We start from the raw sequence: 25,912 nt of genomic DNA on the forward strand, positions 1-25,912 counted from the left end.
GTACCAAGCATTTCATAACGTTATAGGGAAAGTCAACGACAACACCAGACATATTTTGAATTGCTAGTTAGTCTTCATTCCATGTCATCATCAGTGGATTAATACTAACGCTAGTACTAATTAATATTGAACTTTCTGACTTCCTGCTTGATAGTCAATTGTTCTGGACAGACCGGGGGACAGACAGTGGCGTACCTCCTAAGGTTGCCATTGCTGACATGGATGGAGGCAACCTGAGGAACCTCTACACCGTCAACCAGGGGATCATTGGGTTCATCACCGCAGACATCGCTATGAGCAAGCTGTACTGGGGTGTAGCCGGCACCGGAGTGGTGGGTACCGAGTTACACAGAAAAACAAATATATCAAATCAAATTTTATTGGTCACATACACATATTTGCAGATGTTATTACCGGTGTAGCGAAATGCTTGTGTTCCTAGCTCCAACAGTGCAGTACTATCTAACAATTCACAACAATACACACAAATCTAAAAGTAAAATAATTTAATTAAAACCTCTAGTGACTCCCCATCCCTCATGCGGGAGCGTAATCATGGACTGACACTAATTAGCATAACGCAACGGACATAAATATTCCTATTGATGAAAATCACAAGTGAAATATATTGAGACACAGCTTAGCCTTTTGTTAATCACCCTGTCATCTCAGATTTTCAAAATATGCTTTACAGCCAAAGCTAGACAAGCATTTGTGTACGTTTATTGATAGCCTAGCATAGCATTTTGTCCAGCTAGCAGCAGGTAACTTGGTCACAGAAATCAGAAAAGCAATCAAATTAAATTGTTTACCTTTGATGAGCTTCGGATGTTTTCACTCACGAGACTCCCAGTTAGATAGCCAATGTTCTTTTTTTTCAAAAATATTATTTTTGTAGGTGAAATAGCTCTGTTTGTTCTTCACGTTTGGCTGAGAAATCGCCCTGAGAAATATTCCAAATTAGCTCCATAATATCGACAGAAACATGGCAAACGCCATGTTTTTCAAATATCTATTTGATAATATATCCACCGGGACAATTGGTTTTTCAGTAGGACCGATTGGAATAATGGCTACCTCTGTATTTTACACGAGAATCATTCTGGGAGCCATGAGGTGACCAGTTGTGCAATGTAGCCGCTTACGGGTATTCTTCAACATAAATGCGTAAAACTACATCACAATGCTGTAGACACCTTGGGGAATACGGAGAAAAAGTAATCTGGTTGATAGCTCATTCACTGCTCAATAGGGACGCATTGGAACGCAGCGCTTTCAAAACATGAGGCACTTCCGGATTGGATTTTTTTTCAGGCTTTCGCCTGCAATATCAGTTCTGTTATACTCACAGACAATATTTTTACAGTTTTGGAAACTTTAGAGTGTTTTCTATCCTAAGCTGTCAATTATATGCATATTCTAGCATCTTGTCCTGACAAAACATCCCGTTTACTACGGGAACGTTATTTTTCCAAAAATGAAAATACTGCCCCCTAGTCACAAAAGGTTAAGAAATATATCAATATTAGGACGAGCAATGTCGGAGTGGCATTGACTAAAATACAGTATAATAGAATACAATATATACATATGAGATGAGTAAAACAGTATGTGAACATTATTAAAGTGACTAGTGTTCCATTATTAAAGTGGCCAGCGATTCCATGTCAATTTATATAGGGCAGCAGCCTCTAAGGTGCAGGGTTGAGTAACCGGGTGATCGCCGGCTAATGATGGCTATTTAACAGTCTGATGGCCTTGGGAAAGAAGCTGTTTTTCAGTCTCACGGTCCCAGCTTTGATGCACCTGTACTGACCTCGCCATCTGGATGATAGCAGGGAGAACAGGCCGTGGGTTGGGTGGTTGATGATCTTTTTGGCCTTCCTGTGACATCGGGTGCTGAAGGTGTACTTGAGGGCAGGCAGTGTGCCCCCAGTGATAGGTTGGCTAGACCGCACCACCCTCTTGAGAGCCCTGCGGTTGCGGGCGGTGATGTAACCTTACCAGGCGGTGATACAGCCCGACAGGATGTGCTTTATTAGGCATCTATAAAAGTTTGTTAGGGTCTTACATTTACATTTACATTTAAGTCATTTAGCAGACGCTCTTATCCAGAGCGACTTACAAATTGGTGCATTCACCTTATGACATCCAGTGGAACAGTCACTTTACGATAGTGCATCTAAATCTTAAAGGGGGGGGGGAATACTTATCCTATCCTAGGTATTCCTTAAAGAGGTGGGGTTTCAGGTGTCTCCGGAAGGTGGTGATGGACTCCGCTGTCCTGGCGTCGTTAGGGGCCATCCCGAATTTCTACAGCCTCCTGAGGTTGAAGAGGCACTGTTGCGCCTTCTTCACCACACTGTCTGTGTGGGTGGACCATTTCAGATTGTCAGTGATGTGTACGCTGAGGAACTTGAAGCTTTCCACCTTCTCCACTGCGGTCCCGTCTATGTGGATAGGGGCGTGATCCCTCTGCTGTTTCCTGAAGTCCACGATCAGCTGCTTCGTTTTGATGACTTTGAGGGAGAGGTTATTTTCCTGCCATCACTCCCCTCACATCCTCCCTGTAGGCTGTCTCGTCATTGTCTGTAATCAGGCCTACTACTGTTGTGTTGTCTGCAGACTTGAGGAGAATATATGCCATTTAGAAGACACTAAAGCGACTTATGTGTGCATACATGTTATGTATGGGTGGTCCTGGGAATCGAACCCACTACCCTGTCGTTACAAACGCCATGTTCTACCAACTGAGCTACAAAGGACCACACGGACGGACGGACGGACGGACATCCATGCACGAACGCACACAACCACTGTCGTATTAATTTCTCATTTAGTGCACACAACTTTATTGCATTTCATATATGTGTTGTTGTAGGTGTCTGAAACACCACTAGCCCTAGTAATAATTACCCTAAGGGGACAAATAAGGTTGTACTGAATTGTATTGAATAGCGCTGCAACTGAAACATACAGTAACTCTAAATGTCCCTGACTCCCTCTACTCTCCCTTTCTTTCCCTGTGAACAGATTGAGTGTGGTACGATGGATGGGGTCAGCAGGGTGACCATAGTGAGCCAGCTGTCCCACCCCTGGGGCCTCACAGTGCACCAGGATTACCTCTACTACACCGACCTGGACTACGAGGTCATCGAGAGGGTGGACAAGGGCACCGGGGCCAACATGGTCGTGCTGAGGAGTGGGATGACAGGAGTCCGAGCCCTCAAAGTCCACGCCCGAGACAGTGAGTGTGGCTACCTGCTGCTAATCTTCTAGTCTTCATCCGCTAGTCTTTTTTCAACAGAGAGCGACGGTATGTAGAGTATGACACGAATATTTTACTGATCCAATATTGGGTACATTTGCCACCAAGTAGATTAAAAGGTCCTTGAAATGTCATGTAATCATGCAAGTTGGTGTCAGTGGGAGATTCTTGTGAACATAATGTGTTCCACACAGGCATTTGTATCTCAAGTTAATTTCTCATCCTTTCTCTTCTTCCCCAGACTCGGCAGGCACCACCAACGGCTGCAGCACCAACAATGGGGCCTGTCCCCACCTGTGTTTGCCCAAGCCTGGGGGCCAGAAGACATGTGTCTGCACCACGGGCTTAGTGCCTTCCCAAGATGGCACCACCTGCGTGCAGTACGACTCCTTCGCAGTGGTCTCCACCCCCAGACTTATCCGAGGCTTCCACATCAACAGCTCCGACCACTCGGAGGCCATGGTGCCTGTTGCTGGATGTACGTAACCCTAACTCTTTCTATAAAGTAACCGGACCTAAATATACCCTAAGTCTATGTCTGAAACACATCTTGTCATGAATCCTCTTTCACAAATCTATACCCAACTTTGTTACTGACTTACACTGTAACTGAGTCTCTCGGTAAGTTAACATGTCTTTACCCATTGCAGACTCTTACTCTGTGATGGACAAGCTGGATCTCCACGTCGCCTCTAGGTACATCTACTGGATCGACAACAGCACTTCCAGCTCGTACAGAGGGATCTTCAGGGCCCAGACAGACGGTGGAAGCTTCACTCCCGTCGTCAACCAAGGCATCGGCCGAGGTGGCATACAAGGGATGGCTGTGGACTGGATCTCAGGTTAGGATCCACGATGTAAAGAGTTGTGAGACATACTCCAAGTTGTAAATCGTTCTGGTACAGATCCTCATCTATATGCCACATCCAGCAGGCAAAACTGGTTGAAATGACTTCATGCAATTGTTACCTGGAGGAAAATGGGGGGGGGTCATGTTCTGTTGCAAAACCTTTCTTAAACGGAAGCAGACAGGATGAAACGGGTAGGGACCTACAAATATAAACTCTCATTTTGCTCTGTTTGTTTTCATTTGGTTAATAACAGTAAACGGTTTCCGTAATGAAACGCCACTGGCTGGGAATTTGAAAGGAGAGAGAGAGAGAGAGAGACTGCTTAGTGATGTGATCAAAATACACCAAATGAGTAGCCTGCTAATGTACCTTTCAGGACATTGTAAACTGTAGACCCATATGGCACTCCCTGTATATACCTCCATTCTTGTGTACTTTATTTTATTCCTCGTGTTACTATTTTACTCTGCATCGTTGGGAAGGGCTCGCAAGCAAGAATTTCACGCTAAGGTCTACACCAGTTCTATTCGGCGCATTGTCATTTTTTTGGGGGGGGGGGGTTCACTCTAATCAGAGGGCTAGTATCAATACTATTGCATGCCAGTTTCTCTTGGCTAAAAGTAAAGGAGAGACTGATTGCATCACTTTTTGTTTTTAGAATTCTAGCCTCTCTCTTCCAGCTATTCCCGTGCGCAATAGGCTATAGGCTACGGACGCAAGCCTCTGCTATACCTCTTCTCGTGAAATCCCAGGAAAAGCTATAGGCTACAAAAACTATAGGATTTAGTTTTTTTGCTGTTGCATTTTCTTTATACTAGGCATTATTATGAATTTCAGCATTTGATTAACATTTTCATTAGCTACATGTCATTTGAAATATTATTTGCAGTTGTCACAATAACAATGAACACACTTTGAAGCACTGAATGGTCTGTGCTATCGCCTTATTAATAGGCCCACGGCGTGCAGTAGGATGTGTTGACAGTTGATTGACAGGTGTAAGCTACTGTAGAATGTAAACTTTCTTCTAGTGTGGATGCTTGCCAACGTTTTATAGTTATGTATAATATATCGTTCGATTTATCGTCCTTGGTGTGGACGGCCCTTATCGCTTAAATTGGTAAATGCCCCCTTCTAGCGGAGAATATGAATGTGGTATGAATACTGCAGTGGTTCTCAACCACGGGTTTATTTTGATAGAAAGCACGTCTGCAACATTGATAGCCTACTAAAAAGGGATTTAATATTCCCTGATATTTTTTTTAAATAATCATTTTTGGAGGGGGGGGTTACATGTTTCGTTTTTTTTATGCTCGGGGAGGGCCAGGTAAAAATATTTTCCCTCAGGGGAAAGGCCATCCATTTCCATTTCAAAAAGGTCCAGGTTTCCCTCAATATAAATGTTGATCACTCCCTAAATGTTCTTTCTCCCATCCTCTCCCCCTTAGGCAACCTCTACTTCACCAACGCTATTGAGGCCCAGACCTACTTGGAGGTGACCCGCCTCGAAACCCCCTACCGCACGGTTCTCCTCAAGTCCACTGAGGACCGGCCCAGTGACCTTGCCGTCAGCCCCAAGCTCCGTTTTCTCTTCTGGGCCGACGGAGGCCAGAACCCCAAAATTGGTAGGTAGTCCAGAGGTTATAGAGGTTGACCAATAACAGAAAGGTTGCCGTTTCAGGTCCCCGGCTGGGCGATGAGAACAGTGACCTAGGGTGGTCTAGCGGTCTAAGCCGCTGTCTCCTGCACACGTTTAAAGGGTTGGCATAGGTTTGAATCCGGCCTATTGCCCTTTGACACAACTTCTCCATCTTTCCCCACTCACCCTCTCTCTCTGTTCAATAAAGTCAGAAAACCACTTACAATATACAAAAGGAAAAGTGGGAATTGAACTGGCTACTGGAGGGCTGCTGGTGTCATTACTACCACTACCGTTGTGCCCTTGAGCAAGGCCCTTAACCCCCAAAATAGCTTTCCATCCAGTGGTGCTGCATCCTAAACCTGTACCTAAGCCCTGTGCCTTTCAATGTGTGTGTAACAAATGTATTATTTTCTATTCTAGAACGTGCCCAGCTAGATGGTGCCAACCGCACCGTGTTAGCCTCCGAGAGCCTGGCATCGCCACGCGGCCTCACTGTCGACTACACCAACGATTTCCTGTACTGGACAGACGATGTGCTGGATATGATTTCGCGCATGGCGCCCGATGGGACACAGAGGGAGATTGTCCGTTATGGGAGTCGATACCCGGCTCCCTACGGATTGTCGATATTTGGGAATTCTATGTTGTGGGTGGATAGAAAGCTCGGGAAGCTTTTCCAGGCCAGCAAGAATCCAGCGAATACGACCCAGCCAGAGGTGATTATGAAGTAGCTTAATTTAGCCTAGTGTCTTAAAAATGTATTATCAAAGTAACATAACAGAATATTTATAATTAATGTACACAACAATGTATGCAACGGGTAAACCCACAGCATACAATTCCTAGACAAGCTGCACAAAAGTACCACAAAATCACAAAGCACAAAAAGAGTGTCTTTTCACATTCAAAGACGGAAATAACAACGCCACTGTCATCACCAGGTGATCCGCGACGGCATTGACGGGCTCACGGACGTGGTGGTCTTCAACTCCCACGTGCAGCCCACCGCTGCCAACCTGGTGGGCTTCAACCCGTGCCAGGAGGACAATGGGCGCTGCCAGCAGCTCTGCTTCGCCCTGCCCGAGCAGGAGAAACCCACTTGCGCCTGCGCCCACGGTTCGCTCCTCAACAATGGAGTGTCGTGTGGCTACGGTCTGGACGAATTCCTGGTATTCACCACGGACTACACCATGAATAGTTTACGTTTAGACCCCTCCGATCACACTAGCCCCTACCCTACTATCAACCTGGGCTATAATGTGATGGCGCTGGATTTTGACTTTGCAGACAAGAGGATATTTTTTACTCAGTACATGGGGATAGGACGAAGCAGGATAGGCTATGTCATCACCACGGTTACCGGTGCACCTGTCATCATAGCCGACAGTAAGTGTTGTGAATCCGAGGGTTGGGGAAGACAATGTATAGTGTGGTTTTCCAGTTTTTGTAATGATTGTGAAAATTATGAAATTGTGAAAATTATGATAATGCGCTTTTTGTGGAAGAGTGAAAAAAATGCCTAGAATTTCAGCCTGCTCAGATTGTGACATCACAATCGGATGTGATTATTCTGATCAATGACCAGTCATCCTTTATTTGCATATGTATCCTCCTACTTTTAAGGTTAAGCGCTAGGCTGTAGAGTCTAGACCAGTGGTCGATCTACAAGGCAAAATTGTCCGAGAAGAACAACATTGGCAGGGCAATTCAAGCATAGCCAATATGCAGTGATAATATATTTGGCCTATAGCCTACTGCACAAACCTCATTGATACATAACTATATTTTTAATTGGTTAATGTTGCATAGGCTTAATATGTTTTTAAAGTCATGATCTCAGCGTCCGTTTTGACTCAGAAAGGGATCTTGACTTGTAAAAGGTTGGTGACCGGTGATCACTGGTCTAGACGATCCTATCCGCGAATCAGGGCTGTGTATGTAAATATATTGAAATGTGTATCGACACGCCCATGCGATCAGACTGAGCATTTCAATGGAAAATTAGGCTTAAATAACAAATATATTTGGAATTATTTTTATGAAATAATCACACACAGTGATTTATTAGATATACTGTGATGATTTGAACATCAAATAAAAAAGGGGGCCTTTAAGGCCCAGTACAGTCAAAATTAAGTTCCCTCATTTTGATGAAATTAACACTGTAAAAGTGTGAAATAATTTTATCATTGTGATTTCCTGATATTTGCTGGTTGAAAGTACAATCTACACCGAACAAAAAATATATATATGACATGCACATTTTTCAAAGATTTTACAGTTCATATAAGGAAATTAGGGAATTTAAATAAATAAATTAGGCCCTAATCTATGCATTTCATATGACTGGGAATACAGGTATGCATCTGTTGGTCACAGATACCTGGTAGGGGAGTGGATAAGGGTCTGGATCAGGGGGTGTGGATCAGGTAGGGGTGTGGATCAGAAAACCAGTCAGTATCTGCTGGGTTCCAGAGCATCCCAAACTGCTCAATGTCTGGTAAGTATGCAGGCCGTGGAAGAATTGGGACATTTTCAGCTATCAGGAATTGTGTACAGATCCTTGCGACATTATCTTTTTTTAAATTATTTTTTCTTTTTATGAATTTTTACCCCTTTTTCTCCCCAATTTCGTGGTATCCAATTGTTGTAGTAGCTACTATATTGTCTCATCGCTACAACTCCCGTACAGGCTCGGGAGAGAGGAAGGTTGAAAGTCATGCGTCCTCCGATACACAACCCAACCAGCCGTACTGCTTCTTAACACAGCGCACATCCAACCCGGAAGCCAGCCGCACCAATGTGTCGGAGGGAACACCATGCACCTGGCAGCCTTGGTTAGCGAGCACTGCGCCTGGCCCGCCACAGGAGTCACTGGTGCGCGATGAGACAAGGACATCCCTACCGACCAAGCCCTCCCTAACCCGGACGACGCTAGGCCAATTGTGCATCGCCCCACGGACCGCCCGGTCGCGGCCGGTTGCGACAGAGCCTGGGCGCGAACCCAGGGACTCTGATGGCACAGCTGGCGCTGCAGTACAGCGCCCTTAACCACTGCGCCACCCGGGAGGCCCTTGCGACATTATCATGCAGAAACATGAGGCGATGGTGGCGGATGAATGGCACGACATTTGGCTTCAGGATCTCGTCACTGTATCTCTGCATTAAAATTTCCATCGATAACATTTACATTTACATTTAAGTCATTTAGCAGACGCTCTTATCCAGAGCGACTTACAAATTGGTGCATTCACCTTATGACATCCAGTGGAACAGTCACTTTACAATAGTGCATCTAAATCTTAAAGGGGGGGTGAGAAGGATTACTTATCCTATCCTAGGTATTCCTTAAAGAGGTGGGGTTTCAGGTGTCTCCGGAAGGTGGTGATTGACTCCGCTGTCCTGGCGTCGTGAGGGAGTTTGTTCCACCATTGGGGGGCCAGAGCAGCGAACAGTTTTGACTGGGCTGAGCGGGAACTGTACTTCCTCAGTGGTAGGGAGGCGAGCAGGCCAGAGGTGGATGAACGCAGTGCCCTTGTTTGGGTGTAGGGCCTGATCAGAGCCTGGAGGTACTGAGGTACCGTTCCCCTCACAGCTCCGTAGGCAAGCACCATGGTCTTGTAGCGGATGCGAGCTTCAACTGGAAGCCAGTGGAGAGAGTGGAGGAGCGGGGTGACGTGAGAGAACTTGGGAAGGTTGAACACCAGACGGGCTGCGGCGTTCTGGATGAGTTGTAGGGGTTTAATGGCACAGGCAGGGAGCCCAGCCAACAGCGAGTTGCAGTAATCCAGACGGGAGATGACAAGTGCCTGGATTAGGACCTGCGCCGCTTCCTGTGTGAGGCAGGGTCGTACTCTGCGGATGTTGTAGAGCATGAACCTACAGGAACGGGCCACCGCCTTGATGTTAGTTGAGAACGACAGGGTGTTGTCCAGGATCACGCCAAGGTTCTTAGCACTCTGGGAGGAGGACACAATGGAGTTGTCAACCGTGATGGCGAGATCATGGAACGGGCAGTCCTTCCCCGGGAGGAAGAGCAGCTCCGTCTTGCCGAGGTTCAGCTTGAGGTGGTGATCCGTCATCCACACTGATATGTCTGCCAGACATGCAGAGATGCGATTCGCCACCTGGTCATCAGAAGGGGGAAAGGAGAAGATTAATTGTGTGTCGTCTGCATAGCAATGATAGGAGAGACCATGTGAGGTTATGACAGAGCCAAGTGACTTGGTGTATAGCGAGAATAGGAGAGGGCCTAGAACAGAGCCCTGGGGGACACCAGTGGTGAGAGCGCGTGGTGAGGAGACAGATTCTCGCCACGCCACCTGGTAGGAGCGACCTGTCAGGTAGGACGCAATCCAAGCGTGGGCCGCGCCGGAGATGCCCAACTCGGAGAGGGTGGAGAGGAGGATCTGATGGTTCACAGTATCGAAGGCAGCCGATAGGTCTAGAAGGATGAGAGCAGAGGAGAGAGAGTTAGCTTCAGCGGTGCGGAGCGCCTCCGTGATACAGAGAAGAGCAGTCTCAGTTGAATGACTAGTCTTGAAACCTGACTGATTTGGATCAAGAAGGTCATTCTGAGAGAGATAGCGGGAGAGCTGGCCAAGGACGGCACGTTCAAGAGTTTTGGAGAGAAAAGAAAGAAGGGATACTGGTCTGTAGTTGTTGACATCGGATGGACCGAGTGTAGGTTTTTTCAGAAGGGGTGCAACTCTCGCTCTCTTGAAGACGGAAGGGACGTAGCCAGCGGTCAGGGATGAGTTGATGAGCGAGGTGAGGTAAGGGAGAAGGTCTCCGGAAATGGTCTGGAGAAGAGAGGAGGGGATAGGGTCAAGCGGGAAGGTTGTTGGGCGGCCGGCCGTCACAAGACGCGAGATTTCATCTGGAGAGAGAGGGGAGAAAGAGGTCAGAGCACAGGGTAGGGCAGTGTGAGCAGAACCAGCGGTGTCATTTGACTTAGCAAACGAGGATCGGATGTCGTCGACCTTCTTTTCAAAATGGTTGACGAAGTCATCTGCAGAGAGGGAGGAGGGGGGGGATTCAGGAGGGAGGAGAAGGTGGCAAAGAGCTTCCTAGGGTTAGAGGCAGAAGCTTGGAATTTAGAGTGGTAGAAAGTCGCTTTAGCAGCAGAGACAGAAGAGGAAAATGTAGAGAGGAGGGAGCGAAAGGATGCCAGGTCCGCAGGGAGGCGAGTTTTCCTCCATTTCCGCTCGGCTGCCCGGAGCCCTGTTCTGTGAGCTCGCAATGAGTCGTCGAGCCACGGAGCTGGAGGGGAGGACCGAGCCGGCCTGGAGGATAGGGGGCATAGAGAGTCAAAGGATGCAGAAAGGGAGGAGAGGAGGGTTGAGGAGGCAGAATCAGGAGATAGGTTGGAGAAGGTTTGAGCAGAGGGAAGAGATGATAGGATGGAAGAGGAGAGAGTAGCGGGGGAGAGAGAGCGAAGGTTGGGACGGCGCGATACCATCCGAGTAGGGGCAGTGTGGGAAGTGTTGGATGAGAGCGAGAGGGAAAAGGATACAAGGTAGTGGTCGGAGACTTGGAGGGGAGTTGCAATTAGGTTAGTGGAAGAACAGCATCTAGTAAAGATGAGGTCGAGCGTATTGCCTGCCTTGTGAGTAGGGGGGGAAGGTGAGAGGGTGAGGTCAAAAGAGGAGAGGAGTGGAAAGAAGGAGGCAGAGAGGAATGAGTCAAAGGTAGACGTGGGGAGGTTAAAGTCGCCCAGAACTGTGAGAGGTGAGCCGTCCTCAGGAAAGGAGCTTATCAAGGCATCAAGCTCATTGATGAACTCTCCGAGGGAACCTGGAGGGCGATAAATGATAAGGATGTTAAGCTTGAGAGGGCTGGTAACTGTGATAGCATGGAATTCAAAGGAGGCGATAGACAGATGGGTAAGGGGAGAAAGAGAGAATGACCACTTGGGAGAGATGAGGATCCCGGTGCCACCACCCCGCTGACCAGAAGCTCTCGGGGTGTGCGAGAACACGTGGGCGGACGAAGAGAGAGCAGTAGGAGTAGCAGTGTTGTCTGTGGTGATCCATGTTTCCGTCAGTGCCAAGAAGTCGAGGGACTGGAGGGAGGCATAGGCTGAGATGAACTCTGCCTTGTTGGCCGCAGATCGGCAGTTCCAGAGGCTACCGGAGACCTGGAACTCCACGTGGGTCGTGCACGCAGGGACCACCAGATTAGGGTGGCCGCGGCCACGCGGTGTGGAGCGTTTGTATGGTCTGTGCAGAGAGGAGAGAACAGGGATAGACAGACACATAGTTGACAGGCTACAGAAGAGGCTACGCTAATGCAAAGGAGATTGGAATGACAAGTGGACTACACGTCTCGAATGTTCAGAAAGTTAAGCTTACGTAGCAAGAATCTTATTGACTAAAATGAATAAAATGATACAGTACTGCTGAAGTAGGCTAGCTGGCAGTGGCTGCGTTGTTGACTTTGTAGGCTAGCTGGCAGTGGCTGCGTTGTTGACACTACACTAATCAAGTCGTTCCGTTGAGTGTAATAGTTTCTTCAGTGCTGCTATTCGGGGGCTAGCTGGCTAGCTAGCAGTGTTGTTTACGTTACGTTGCGTTAAGAGAACGTCAATAGCTGGCTAGCTAACCTAGAAAATCGCTCTAGACTACACAATTATCTTTGATACAAAGACAGCTATGTAGCTAGCTATGTAGCTAGCTACGATCAAACAAATCAAACCGTTGTACTGTAATGAAATGAAATAAAAATGTGATACTACCTGTGAATGCGACCGGGTTGTTGAGTGCGAAGTTCTATTCGGAAGACGTTGGCTAGCTGTTGGCTAGCTAGCAGAGTCACCTACGTTAAGGACGACAAATAGCTGGCTAGCTAACCTCGGTAAATTAAGATAATCACTCTAAGACAACACACTCTAAACTACACAATTATCTTGGATACGAAGACAGCAAAGACAGCTATGTAGCTAGTTAACACTACACTAATCAAGTCGTTCAGTTGAGTGTAATAGTTTCTACAGTGCTGCTAATCGGTGGACGTTTGCTAGCTGCTGGGCAGAGCAGTGAAGACTACGTTAGGACGACGAAATACGATAATTACGCAATTATCTTTGATACAAAGACGGCTATGTAGCTAGCTAAGAAGAAATTGCTAAGATTAGACAAATCAAACCGTTGTACTATAATGAAATGTATACAGAAATACAGCAAATGCATAATGCATAATGAAAGAAATGCCAAAAGTTCCAAAGCTCTCTTCCAATAACAGATACTATTCAGTTTTCCCCTTCCTACTTCCAGATAGTCTTAGCAAAATTCTGTCTTGAGAATTTATTTTGTTGCAAAAAATCAATTTTAACCATGGATAACTATTACAGTAAGGTACTTAATTGCTACCCAGAAATGATTTGATGTTGATACAAAAACGGCTGCATTGGGCCTTTAATGTCTTGTTGCAGTATTGAGTGTTGCTGTTAACATCTATAAGTTGCAATATTAGTTACCGTGATGACTTAGGTTGTCTCCATCCTCACCTTTATCTTTTCCCACTCTGACTCTTTTCTCTCTCTCTCTCTCTCCCCTCTTTCTTTTAAATGTTAATCCTCTCTCTCACTCTCGCTCTTTCTCTCTCTCAGATTTAAATGATCCACAGGGGCTGGCCTATGACTGGGTTCACAAGCGCCTTTACTTCACCGACGACTACAACAGAAGTGTCCAGGCCATGGGAGTGGACGGGCAGAACCGTTCCTTGATAGCCCATGCCAACCGCCCTCTTGGCATCATTGTGGATCCCTGCTATGGGTAAAACCAACTGAGATGTTTGCATACATTGATAGCTAATTTTACAAATCCCATCAAATCAAAGTTTATTTGTCACGTAGACCTTACAGTGAAATGCTTACTTACAGGCTCTAACCAATAGTGCAAAAAAAGGTGTTAGGTGAACAATAGGTAAGTAAAGAAATAAAACAACAGTAAAAAGATAGGCTATATACAGTAGCGAGGCTATATACAGACACTGGTTAGTCAAGGCTGCCGGTCCAGACGGCATCTCTAGCCGCGTCCTCAGAGTATGCGCAGACCAGCTGGCTGGTGTGTTTATGGACATAATTCAATAAATCCCTATCTCAGTCTGCTGTTCCCACATGCTTCAACAGGGCCACCATTGTTATTGTTCCCAAGAAAGCTAAGGTAACTGAGCTAAATGACTATCACCCCATAGCACTCACTTCTGTCATCATGAAGTGCTTTGAGAGACTAGTCAAGGATCATATCACCTCCACCCTACCTGACACCCTAGACCCACTCCAATTTGCTTACCGCCCCAATAGGTCCACAGACGACGCAATCACACTCCACACTGCCCTAACCCATCTGGACAAGAGGTGCACCTATGTAGGAATGCGGTTCATCGATTACAGCTCAGCATTTAACACCATAGTACCCTCCAAACTCTACATTAAGATCGAGACCCTGGGTCTTGACCCCGCCATGTGCAACTGGGTCCAGCACTTTCTGACGGACCGCCCCCAAGTGGTGAGGGTAGGAAACAACATCTCCACCCCGCTGATCCTCAACACTGGGGCCCCACAAGGGTGCATTCTCAGCCCTCTCCAGTACTCCCTGTTTACCCATGACTGCGTGGCCATGCACGCATCCAACTCAAGTTTGTAGATGATACTGCAGTGGTAGGCTTGATTACCAACACCAACAAAACGGCCTACAGGGAGGAGGTGAGGGCCCTCGGAGTGTGGTGTCAGGAAAGTCACGTCAACAAAACAAAGGAGATGATCGTGGACTTTAGGAAACAGCAGAGGGAGCAGCCCCCTATCCACATCGACGGGACAGTAGTGGAAAAGGTGGAAAGTTTTTAAGGTCCTCGGCGTACACATCACGGACAAACTGAAATGGTCCATCCACACAGATAGCGTGGTGAAAAAGGCACAGCAGCGCCTCTTCAACCTCAGGAGGCTGAAGACATTTGGCTTGTCACCAAAAACACTCAAAACTTTTACAGATGCACAATAGAGAGCATCCTGTCAGGCTGTATCACCGCCTGGTACGGCAACTGCTCCGCCCACAACCGTAAGGCTCTCCAGAGGGTAGTGAGGTCTGCACAACGCATCAACGGGGGCAAACTACCTGCCCTCCAGGACACCTACACCACCTGATGTCACAGGAAGGCCAAAAAGATCATCAAGGACAACAGCCACCCGAGCCACTGCCTGTTCACCCCGCGATCATCCAGAAGTCAGGGTCAGTACAGGTGCATCAAAGCTGGGACCGAGAGACTGAAAAACAGCTTCTATCGCAAGGTCATCAGACTGTTAAACAGTAATCACTAACATTGAGTGGCTGCTGCCAACATACTGACTCAAATCTCTAGCCAATTTTGTATTATTAAATAAATGTATTACCAGTCACTTTAAACAATGTCACTTTGTATAATGTTTACATACCCTACATTACTCATCTCTTATGTATATACTGTTCTCTATACCATCTACTGCATCTTGCCTATGCCGTTCGGCCATCGCTCATCCATATATTTATATGTACATATTCTTATTCATTCCATTACACTTGTGTGTATAAGGTCATTGTTAGGAATTGTTAGATTACTTGTTAGATATTACTGCACGGTCGGAACTAGAAGCACAAGCATTTTGCACACTCGCATTAACATCTACTAACTATGTGTATGTGACCAATAAAATTTGATTTAGCAGTCTTGTCTAGCAGTATTATGGCTTGGGGGTTGAATCTGTTCAGGGTCCTGTTGGTTCCAGACTTGGTATACCGGTACCGCTTGCCCTGTGGTAGCAGTGAGAACAGTCGATGGCTTGGGTGGCTGGAGTTTTTGGGGGCCTTCCGCTATGATGTACTGGGCATTACTCATCACCCTCTGTAGCGCCTTGCGGTCGGCAGTGGTGGAAAAAGTACCCAATTTACCTACTTGATTAAAAGTAAAGACACCTTAAAAGAAAATGACTCAAGTAAAAGTCAGCCAGTAAAATATTACTGTAAAAGTCTAAAGTATTAGGTTTTAAATGTACTTAAGTATCAAAAGTAAAAGTATAAATAATTTTAAATGCCTTATATTAAGCAAACCAGACGACACGACGTTCTTGTTTTTTTTTTTTTTACGGATAGCCATAGTTTAAAGTCTAAGCATTTGTTTTTAGTGAGTCTACCAGATCAGAGGCAATAGGGATGACCAGGGATGTTCTCTTGATAAGTGTGTGAATTAGACCATTTTCCTGTCCTGCTAAGCATTCAAAATGTGACGAGTACTTTTGGGTGTCATGGGAAATGTATTGAGTAAAAAGCACATTTATTTTCTTTAGGAATGTAGTGGAGTAAAAGTAAAAAATAGTCATGTACAGACAACCCTTCATAGGGGCCTTGGCTAAGCTAAGATGCCAGGATAACATTTCTCTTTAACTCTCTCTCTGTAGCTACCTATACTGGACTGACTGGGGGAGCCCTGCTAAGATAGAGAGAGCTACTCTGGGTGGAAACTTCCGGGTGCCCATCATCAGCACCAGTCTGTCCCAGCCCAATGGACTTTCCATAGACTACGAGGAAAGGATGCTCTACTGGGCCGACGCTTCCTTGTAAGAACACGACCATTAGTAACATTCTGTGATGTTTCAGCTGTTGTTTGTTTTTGTGTTATAATGTACAGCACTAAACATGTTTGTACCATAGTTTGAATGAATCTCAAAGAAAGAAAGTAACTCATAGGTAATTATCATTTGACCGTGTCATTTCTTAGAATGTAGCTGGTCGCTTAGTTCGAAATGAGGTGGAATCAATAACTCCAAATCATGTGCCATTTGTGACACAATTGCTTTTTTTTACCCAGAAAAGTGTTGAACAATTCTCCACTTCCTTAAATATTTAAAAGCAGTAGGCTACACTGTTTTTCTATGCACCCATTTCTCATGATCTCTTATCATTCTAACTCTCCATCCATTCATCGTTCCATCCCTCTATGCATCCATCCACCGACTCACCCACCCACCCATCCGTTATTGTTCTCCACTCCCTTCCCTCTCACCATTAGAGATAAGATTGAGCGTTCCACCCTGACCGGGGAGAGCCGCCAGGTGATCATGAGGGGCGTCCAGTACCCCTACGCTATGACCGTGTTCCAGCAGGACATATACTGGACTGACTGGACCACGCGAGCGGTCTACCGTGCCGGGAAGGACGACGGGTCAGGTTTCACGGTCCTGGTCCAGGAACTACAGTACAGGCCCAAGGACATCCACGTTTACGCCGGCTCCAAGCAGCAGGCTTGCTCAAGCCCCTGTCAGCAGTTTAACGGAGGGTGTAGTCACGTCTGCGTGCCAGGTCAGGAGTTTGAATAACAAAACGTTTGCTTTTAGTGTCTTGGAGTTCCTCCAGGAGAGATCCACATGCTAAACTCAAATATCTCATCTCTCATTGACATCAATTAATGATTCAGGTGAAATTCTGAGAACAACAATACCCACTGGGCACACCACATTATCTCAACATGTATAATTTCGTAATACAGTATTTAGTTGAGACGTTGATCATTCAGATTACAACCTATATTCACCCACTCAAAAAGACAGGCAAAAGTTAAATTTACAATCACTATGATTTCAACCATCAAAAAGCACAAATACATTTTTACGGATAAACAATGTCTGATTTTTGGTTTAATTGTCACCCAAATGTCTATCACTGCACTTTCAACCATTTAAAAGTACAGCAAAGTTTAAATGGGAATACAATGTCAGATATTTTGTTTAATGCGCTATCACTGTGCCTCATCTAATAGCAGAATCAAATTACTTGGATTGCAGTTGAGATTGCATTAAAGGTACATGGTGTGCCTCCCGGGTGGCGCAGTGGTTAAGGGCGCCACCAGAGACTCTGGGTTCGCGCCCAGGCTCTGTCGTAAACCGGCAGCGACCGGGAGGTCCGTGGGGTGACGCACAATTGACCTAACGCCGTCCGGGTTAGGTAGGGCTTGGCCGGGAGGGATATCCTTGTCTCATCGCGCACCAGCGACTCCTGTGGCGGGCCAGGCGCAGTGCGCGCTAACCAAGGTTGCCAGGTGCACAGTTTTTCCTCCGACACATTGGTGCGGCTGGCTTCCGGGTTGGATGTGTGCTGTGTTTAGAAGCTTGGTTGGGTTGTGTATTGGAGGACGCATGACTTTCAACTTTCGTCTCTCCCGAGCCCGTACGGGAGTTGTAGCGATGAGACAAGATAGTAGCTACTAAACAATTGGATACCACGAAAAAGGGGTAAAAAAACAAGTACATGGATCCATACGTAGAATGTATGCACACATGACTGTAAGTCGCTTTGGATAAAAGCGTCTGCTAAATGGCATATATTATTATTATTATTAATGCCGTTCGAGATTCTGCACAGATTATTCCAACAATTGTGAAGATTTAATTTTTTAATTTTTTAATTTCACCTTTATTTAACCAGGTAGTCTAGTTGAGAACAAGTTCTCATTTGCAACTGTGACCTGGCCAAGATAAAGCATAGCAGTGTGAACAGACAACACAGAGTTACACATGGAGTAAACAATTAACAAGTCAATAACACAGTAAAAAACAAGGGAGTCTATATACATTGTGTGCAAAGGGCATGAGGAGGTAGGTGAATAATTAAAATTTTGCAGATTAACACTGGAGTGATAAATGATCAGATGGTCATGTACAGGTAGAGATATTGGTGTGCAAAAGAGCAGAAAAGTAAATAAATAAAAACAGTATGGGGATGAGGTAGGTAAAAATGGGTGGGCTATTTACCGATAGACTATGTACAGCTGCATCGGTTAGCTGCTCAGATAGCAGATGTTTGAAGTTGGTGAGGGAGATAAAAGTCTCCAACTTCAGCGATTTTGCAATTCGTTCCAGTCACAGGCAGCAGAGAACTGGAACGAAATGCGGCCAAATGAGGTGTTGGCTTTAGGGATGATCAGTAAGATACACCTGCTGGAGTGCGTGCTACGGGTGGGTGTTGCCATCGTGACCAGTGAACAGAGATAAGGCGGAGCTTTACCTAGCATGGTCTTGTAGATGACCTGGAGCCAGTGGGTCTGGCGACGAATATGTAGCGAGGACCAGCCGACTAGAGTATACAAGTCGCAGTGGTGGGTGGTATAAGGTGCTTTAGTGACAAAACGGATGGCACTGTGATAAACTGCATCCAGTTTGCTGAGTAGAGTGTTGGAAGCAATTTTGTAGATGACATCGCCGAAGTCTAGGATCGGTAGGATAGTCAGTTTTACTAGGGTAAGTTTGGCGGCGTGAGTGAAGGAGGCTTTGTTGCGGAATAGAAAGCCAACTCTTGATTTGATTTTCGATTGGAGATGTTTGATATGAGTCTGGATGGAAGGAGAGTTTACAGTCTAGCCAGACACCTAGGTACTTATAGATGTCCACATATTCAAGGTCGGAACCATCCAGGGTGGTGATGCTAGTCAGGCGTGAGGGTGCAGGCAGCGAACGGTTGAAAAGCATGCATTTGTTTTTACTAGCATTTAAGAGCAGTTGGAGGCCACGGAAGGAGTGTTGTATGGCGTTGAAGCTCGTTTGGAGGTTAGATAGCACAGTGTCCAAGGACGGGCCGGAAGTATATAGAATGGTGTCGTCTGCGTAGAGGTGGATATGGGAATCGCCCGCAGCAAGAGCAACATTGACATATACAGAGAAAAGAGTCGGCCCGAGAATTGAACCCTGTGGCACCCCCATAGAGACTGCCAGAGGACCGGACAGCATGCCCTCCGATCTTCATAGACCTATGACAACCTGGACCCACTCCAATTCCAGTTTGTCATGATCTGAGAGACCTTTTAGGTGCCTTTTGGCAAACTCCAAGCAGGCTGTCATGTGCCTTTTCCTGAAGAGTGGCTTGCGTCTGGTCGCTCTAACATAAAGGCCTGATTGGTGGAATGCTGCAGAGATGGTTGTCCTTCTGGAAGGTTCTCCCATCTCCACAGAGGAACTTTGAAGCTCTGTCAGAGTGACTATCGGGTTCTTGGTCACCTCCCTGACCAAGGCCCTTCTCCCCCGATTGCACAATTTGGCTGGGCAGCCAGCTCTAGGAAGAGTCTTGGTGGTTCCAAACTTCTTCCATTTAAGAATGATCGAGGCCACTGTGTTCTAGGGGACCTTTAATGCTGCAGAATTTTTTTTCTCACCCTTCCCTAAAATCAGTGCCTCGACACAAACCTGTGTTGGTGCTCCACGGACAATTCCTTCGACCTCATGGCTTGGTTTTTGCTCTGACATGCATTGTCAACTGTGGGACCTTATTTTGACAGGTGTGTGCCTTTTCAAATCATGTCCAATCAATTGAATTTACCACAGGTGGACTCCAATCAAGGTGTAGAAAGATCTCAAGGATGATCAATAGAAACAGGATGCATCTGAGCTCAATTTCGAGTCTCATAGCAAAGGGTCTGAATTCTTATGTAAATAAGGTATTTCTTTTTAAAAATTTTATATAATATGTATATAACATAAACATCTGCTAACATTTCTAAAAACCTGTGTTTTGATTTGTCATTATGGGGTATTGTGTGTAGATTGATGAGGATTCGTTATTTTAAATTGATTTTAGAATATCGCTGTAACATAACAAAATTAGGAAATAGTCAAGGGGTCTGAATACTTTCGGAATGCACTGTATGCCACGGTGCATTGAAGCTGTTCTGGCGGATCGTGGTGGCCCAACTCCTTATTAAGAAACTTTATGTTGATCATTCCTTTATTTTGTCTGTTACCTGTATATCTCCTTCAAATGTTGATTTAAAAAATGTAAAAAATGTTGCGTTGACAACCAAACACACTAAATATCATTACATTTGAAGTTAGCCAGAGCTTAAAACATGAAACCCTATTCCTATGCATTACCTATTGCCTGTGTTAAAACCCTGAATGGGAGACCAAAGAGTAGTGGTAGATAGATCAATTCTGCAGTACAGCCCAGCCTATTTATATATTTTTTGATAGTGGCAGTGGTGGAAAAGTAACAAGTTGCCATACTTGAGTAAAAGTAAAGATACCTAAATAGAAAATGACTCAAAAGTGAGTCACCCAGTAAAATACTACTTGAGTAAAAGTCTTAAAGTATTTGATTTTTAACTATATTTAAGAATAATTTAAAATTCATTATATTAGGCAAACTAGACGGCACAATGTTATTGTTTTTATAATTTACAGATTGTCAGGGGCACATTTACAAATGAAGCATTTGTGTTTAGTTATTACGGCTCAGGCTAAGACCCTAGATCCAGACACAGGAGGCAGATAGTACGAGTCTCTGTGTTTCTTACAGTTCAAGGGGCAGGAAAAAAGGTAAGTCAAGGCAGGCAAAGAGTCATAATCCAAATCAGAGTCAGGCAGGTACAGGACAGGCAGAAAGGTCAGCACTGGGAAGACTAGGGGGAAAACTAGCGCACTGGGAAGACTAGGGGGAAAACTAGCGCACTGGGAAGACTAGGGGGAAAACTAGCGCACAGGGAATACTAGGGGGAAAACTAGCGCACAGGGAAGACTAGGGGGAAAACTAGCGCACAGGGAATACTAGGGGGAAAACTAGCGCACAGGGAAGACTAGGGGGAAAACTAGCGCACAGGGAATACTAGGGGGAAAACTAGCGCACAGGGAAGACTAGGGGGAAAACTAGCGCACTGGGAAGACTAGGGGGAAAACTAGCGCACTGGGAAGACTAGGGGGAAAACTAGCGCACAGGGAATACTAGGGGGAAAACTAGCGCACAGGGAATACTAGGGGGAAAACTAGCGCACAGGGAAGACTAGGGGGAAAACTAGCGCACAGGGAAGACTAGGGGGAAAACTAGCGCAGAGGGAAGACTAGGGGGAAAACTAGCGCACAGGGAAGACTAGGGGGAAAACTAGCGCACAGGGAAGACTAGGGGGAAAACTAGCGCACAGGGAAGACTAGGGGAAAACTAGCGCACAGGGAAGACTAGGGGGAAAACTAGCGCACAGGGAAGACTAGGGGGAAAACTAGCGCACAGGGAAGACTAGGGGGAAAACTAGCGCACAGGGAAGACTAGGGGGAAAACTAGCGCACAGGGAAGACTAGGGGGAAAACTAGCGCACTGGGAAGACTAGGGGGAAAACTAGCGCACAGGGAAGACTAGGGGGAAAACTAGCGCACAGGGATCCCGCTGGTGGGACATGACAAACTGGCAACAGATAAACAGAAACCATTTTCCTGTTCTGTTTTTTAAAATGTATTTTTAATGTAACCTTTTATTTAACTAGACAAGATGGTTACGGACACGCTGTTAAGAGTACATTGGGTGTCAGGGAAAATGTATGGAGTAAAAAGTACATTGTCTTTAGGAATGTAGTGGAGTAAAAGTAAAAGTTGTCATAGATATAAATAGTAAAGTACAGATACCCCCCAAAAAACGACTTAAGTAGTACTTTAAAGTTTTTTTACTTAAGTATTTACACCACTTGTAAGTGGATACAGCATTGAAGATCTGACGTTGTTTTAGAGCTATAAATTCAACTAATTCAAGGTTAGTCGATGTTGAAATTTTGTTACCATGATGACATAATCCTGTGGTTGAAATGTTACCCTCAAAACTCAAAACAAGTGTAAATTGATAACTTTTTTCAAATCCAATATATTTTCCATGTCACAATAAGTTGACAAACTAAATTTAAACAAAGTTGAATCAACCAGTTTGTTCCCAGTGGGTAGTCACGCACTTAACTCACAATAAGATTGAGCAACATCTACTTATGTCCATCCTGCCAATGTCTATCACCCCTGACCCTGATGATGGTTCCCTCTGCTTATAGGTCCCTCTGGTCCAGAGTGTCAGTGTCCTGTATCGGGTAACTGGTATTTGGCCAACAATGGCAGGGACTGTATCCATGACAATGGTAACCGTTGCCAGCCCGAGCAGTTCACCTGTCTGAATGGTGGCTGTATCTCAGTGCGTTTGAAGTGTGACGGCTACAGTGACTGCCAAGACAACTCAGACGAGCTGGAGAGAGTGTGCGGTGAGTGTATTTACCTCAGTCTGTTTTTTTTCCGCCATTTTAGTCAAGACCCAGCAACAGCAAAGCCAAGAGCTCTTAAGTTTTGAATCTTTCAAACTCATCGGTCATGTCAAATGTTTTATAGCTCAAGTGTGCTCCCTATACTGTCATTTCCCTGCACCTAGCAACCTTGTTAAAAAGACTCCATTAATGGTATTTCCCATAGATTTCCACACTTGCTCAATCAAATAATCAATCAAATGTATTTATAAAGCTCTGTTTAGATCAATTGTCACAAAGTGCTTTACAGTAACCTGGCGTAGACCCCAAAGACTAACCGGTGACCCCGCACATTGATTCTGTACCGGTACCCGCTGTATCTAGCCTTGCTATTGTTATTTTACTGCTGCTCTTTAATTATTTGTGACTTTTATTTCTTATTCTTATTTTTTGGAGGTATTTTATTATTTATTTATTTTTTAACTGCATTGTTGGTTAAGGGCTTGTAAGTAAGCATTTTGCTGTAAGGTCTTCACCTGTTGTATTCGGCGCATGTGACATACAATTTGATTTGATTTGAAAAGCACATTGGCAAGGAAGAATCTTCAAGAGAAACCAGTTGTGCTCACCCTCTCTTATACTTCCCCTCTCAGCCTTCCACGAGTGCTCGGCCCAGGACTTCACTTGTGACAACGGCCGCTGTGTGGCCCTGTCCTACGTTTGTGACTACGCGAATGACTGCGGCGACAACAGTGACGAGCTGGGCTGCGCGTTCCCCACCTGTGCCTCCGCCACCGAGTTCACTTGCACCAATGGACGCTGCATCTCCGCCGCCTTCGTCTGCGACGGCTACAGTGACTGCCGCGACAACGACACCTCAGACGAGATCAACTGTCGTGAGTGATAACTGCTGTGAATAGAGTTGATTTAAGGAGAGTCGAAACAAAATATTAGCAAGAGTGCCAAAAAAGAGACTGCACTAGTCCACAGATACTGTTAAGCATCTGCACATGTGCTTAGGAGTTCACTCTGTCCAGCAACATATTAGCTGTGTGACATAAGTAAAGTTTGACCTCTTTATTCAAACTCTCTTTTCTTATGTCAGAAGTTACCCCGCTCCTTATTGTAACATCATATCGTTGAATCTACCTTTAACCTTTTCTACTTTACTTTGTTCCCGTAGCGCCCAGAACGTGTCCCTCCGGACAAACCAAGTGTGACAGCACCAACATCTGTATCTACGCGAGCCAACTGTGCGACGGTTACAACAATTGTGGGGACAACAGTGACGAGAACCCTTTGTTCTGTGGTAAGTCTAGCTATGATGTGTGTTTTGTTTTATACACTGAGTGTGCATCCTCTTTCCATGACTTAGACCGACCAGTTGAATCCAGGTGAAAGCTATGATCCCTTATTGATGTCACTTCAATCAGTGTAAATGAAGGGGAGGAGACCGGTTAAATAAGGATTTTTAAGCCTTGAGACAATTGAGACATGTATCGTGTATGGGTGCCTTTCAGAGGGTGAATGGGCAAGACAAAATATTTAAGTGCCTTTAAGCAGGATATGGTAGTAGGTGCCAGGCGCACCGGTTTGAGTGTGTCACGAACTGCAACGCTGCTGGGTTTTCCACGCTCAACAGTTTCCTGTGTGTGTCAAGAATAGTCCGCCCCCCCAAAGGACATCCACCCAACTTGACATAACTGTGGGATGCATTGGAGTCAACATGGGTCAGCATCCCAGCCAACAGCGAGTGTGGAGATGACAAGTGCCTGGATTAGACACCTTGTGTTGTAGAGGTCCATGCCCCGAATTGAGGCTGTTCAAGAATAGTCCGCCCCCAAAGAGCAAAATAACTGAGGGTGCAACTTAATATTAAGGTGTTCCTAATGTTTTGTACACTGTATATCATGCCTGTACCTGCTGTGGTTTTGGACAAGGTAGTTATCTTTTTATCCCTTACTTGATTGCACATGTATGTTTTTTCAGTTTTACGTCACTCTCCACTGTCTGTTCACTATATACTGTGCCCTTGTGTGTGTTTGGGCATACATGTGTGTGTGTGCATGCGCGTTTGTGTGTGTGTGTGTTACAGCGGGCCGGACGTGCTCACCCGACCAGTTCCGTTGTGACGAGGGGAAGTGTATCCCCAGCCACTGGGTGTGTGACTGGATCAGAGACTGTGTCGACGGGACCGACGAGCCCCCCTCCTGCCGTGAGTACTACCTAACCTGGGCCAATGTTCAGGCACCAAAGGCAAGAAAACAGACTGAAACAGGGAGAGATTTACCTGGACATTTCCAATAAGAAATTAAAATGTTCGTTTTCCACTTCAAAATGTTTTGCAACAGTGCGACCTAGATCATGGCCGCATTCAGAAGGCAAACTTTGCGGACTGTTGCAAATAATGTAATTTTGTAAAACTGTATTGATTCCTTATTCTACAAGACAGAGAGGCATACTTGTTTGATGTAACATATTTCTATCTGAATATTCATCAATGTAGTGAAAACAATAGCTGTTAAATTGTCCCCCTCTCTCTCTTTCCTCCAGAGGACCAAATAAACACCTGTCACCCTGACCAGTTCACATGCACCAACGGGAACTGTATCCCCATGTCACTGACGTGTGACGGCAACAACGACTGCTGGGACAATAGTGACGAGGCACTGGAACTCCAATGTGGTGAGACATTACAGTATACAGTGCATTCGGAAAGTATTCAGAACCCTAGACTTTTCCCACATTTTGTTAGGTTTTAGCCTTATTCTAAAACATATTATTGATTCCCCCCCTTATCAATCTACACAAAATACCCCATAATGACAAAGCAAAAACAGTTATTTAGAATTTTTGCTAATTTATAAATACATTTTTTTTTAAGTGTTCAAACCCTTTACTCTGTACTTTGTTGAAGCACCTTTGGCAGCGATTACCGCCTTGAGTCTTCTTGGGTATGATGCTACAAGCTTGGCACACCTGTATTTGGGGAATTTCTCCCATTCTTCTCTGCAGATCAGGTTGGGTGGGGAGCGTCGCTGCACAGCTATTTTCAGGTCTTTCCAGAAATGTTTGATCAGGTTTAAGTCCGGGCTCTGGCTTGGCCACTCAAGGTCATTCAGAGACTCGTCCCTAAGCCACTCCTGCTTT

General features: G+C 45.5%; 1 protein-coding gene across 1 annotated transcript in view; it reads left to right on the forward strand.

Moving 5' to 3' along the window:
- lrp2b (low density lipoprotein receptor-related protein 2b) overlaps positions 1-25,912 on the forward strand; it is a 112,027-nt gene that overhangs the window by 36,956 nt on the left and 49,159 nt on the right. The window contains 15 exon segments of the mRNA XM_046369298.1: positions 155-332; positions 3,034-3,247; positions 3,510-3,746; positions 3,919-4,110; positions 5,568-5,744; positions 6,182-6,477; positions 6,703-7,147; positions 13,371-13,536; positions 16,194-16,352; positions 16,805-17,094; positions 22,580-22,783; positions 23,416-23,658; positions 23,946-24,071; positions 24,858-24,977; positions 25,316-25,447. Of these exon segments, the coding sequence (XP_046225254.1) occupies positions 155-332; positions 3,034-3,247; positions 3,510-3,746; positions 3,919-4,110; positions 5,568-5,744; positions 6,182-6,477; positions 6,703-7,147; positions 13,371-13,536; positions 16,194-16,352; positions 16,805-17,094; positions 22,580-22,783; positions 23,416-23,658; positions 23,946-24,071; positions 24,858-24,977; positions 25,316-25,447 (3,179 nt within the window).

Source organism: Oncorhynchus gorbuscha, linkage group LG11, assembly GCF_021184085.1.
Source record: "Oncorhynchus gorbuscha isolate QuinsamMale2020 ecotype Even-year linkage group LG11, OgorEven_v1.0, whole genome shotgun sequence".
NCBI lineage: Eukaryota > Metazoa > Chordata > Actinopteri > Salmoniformes > Salmonidae > Oncorhynchus > Oncorhynchus gorbuscha.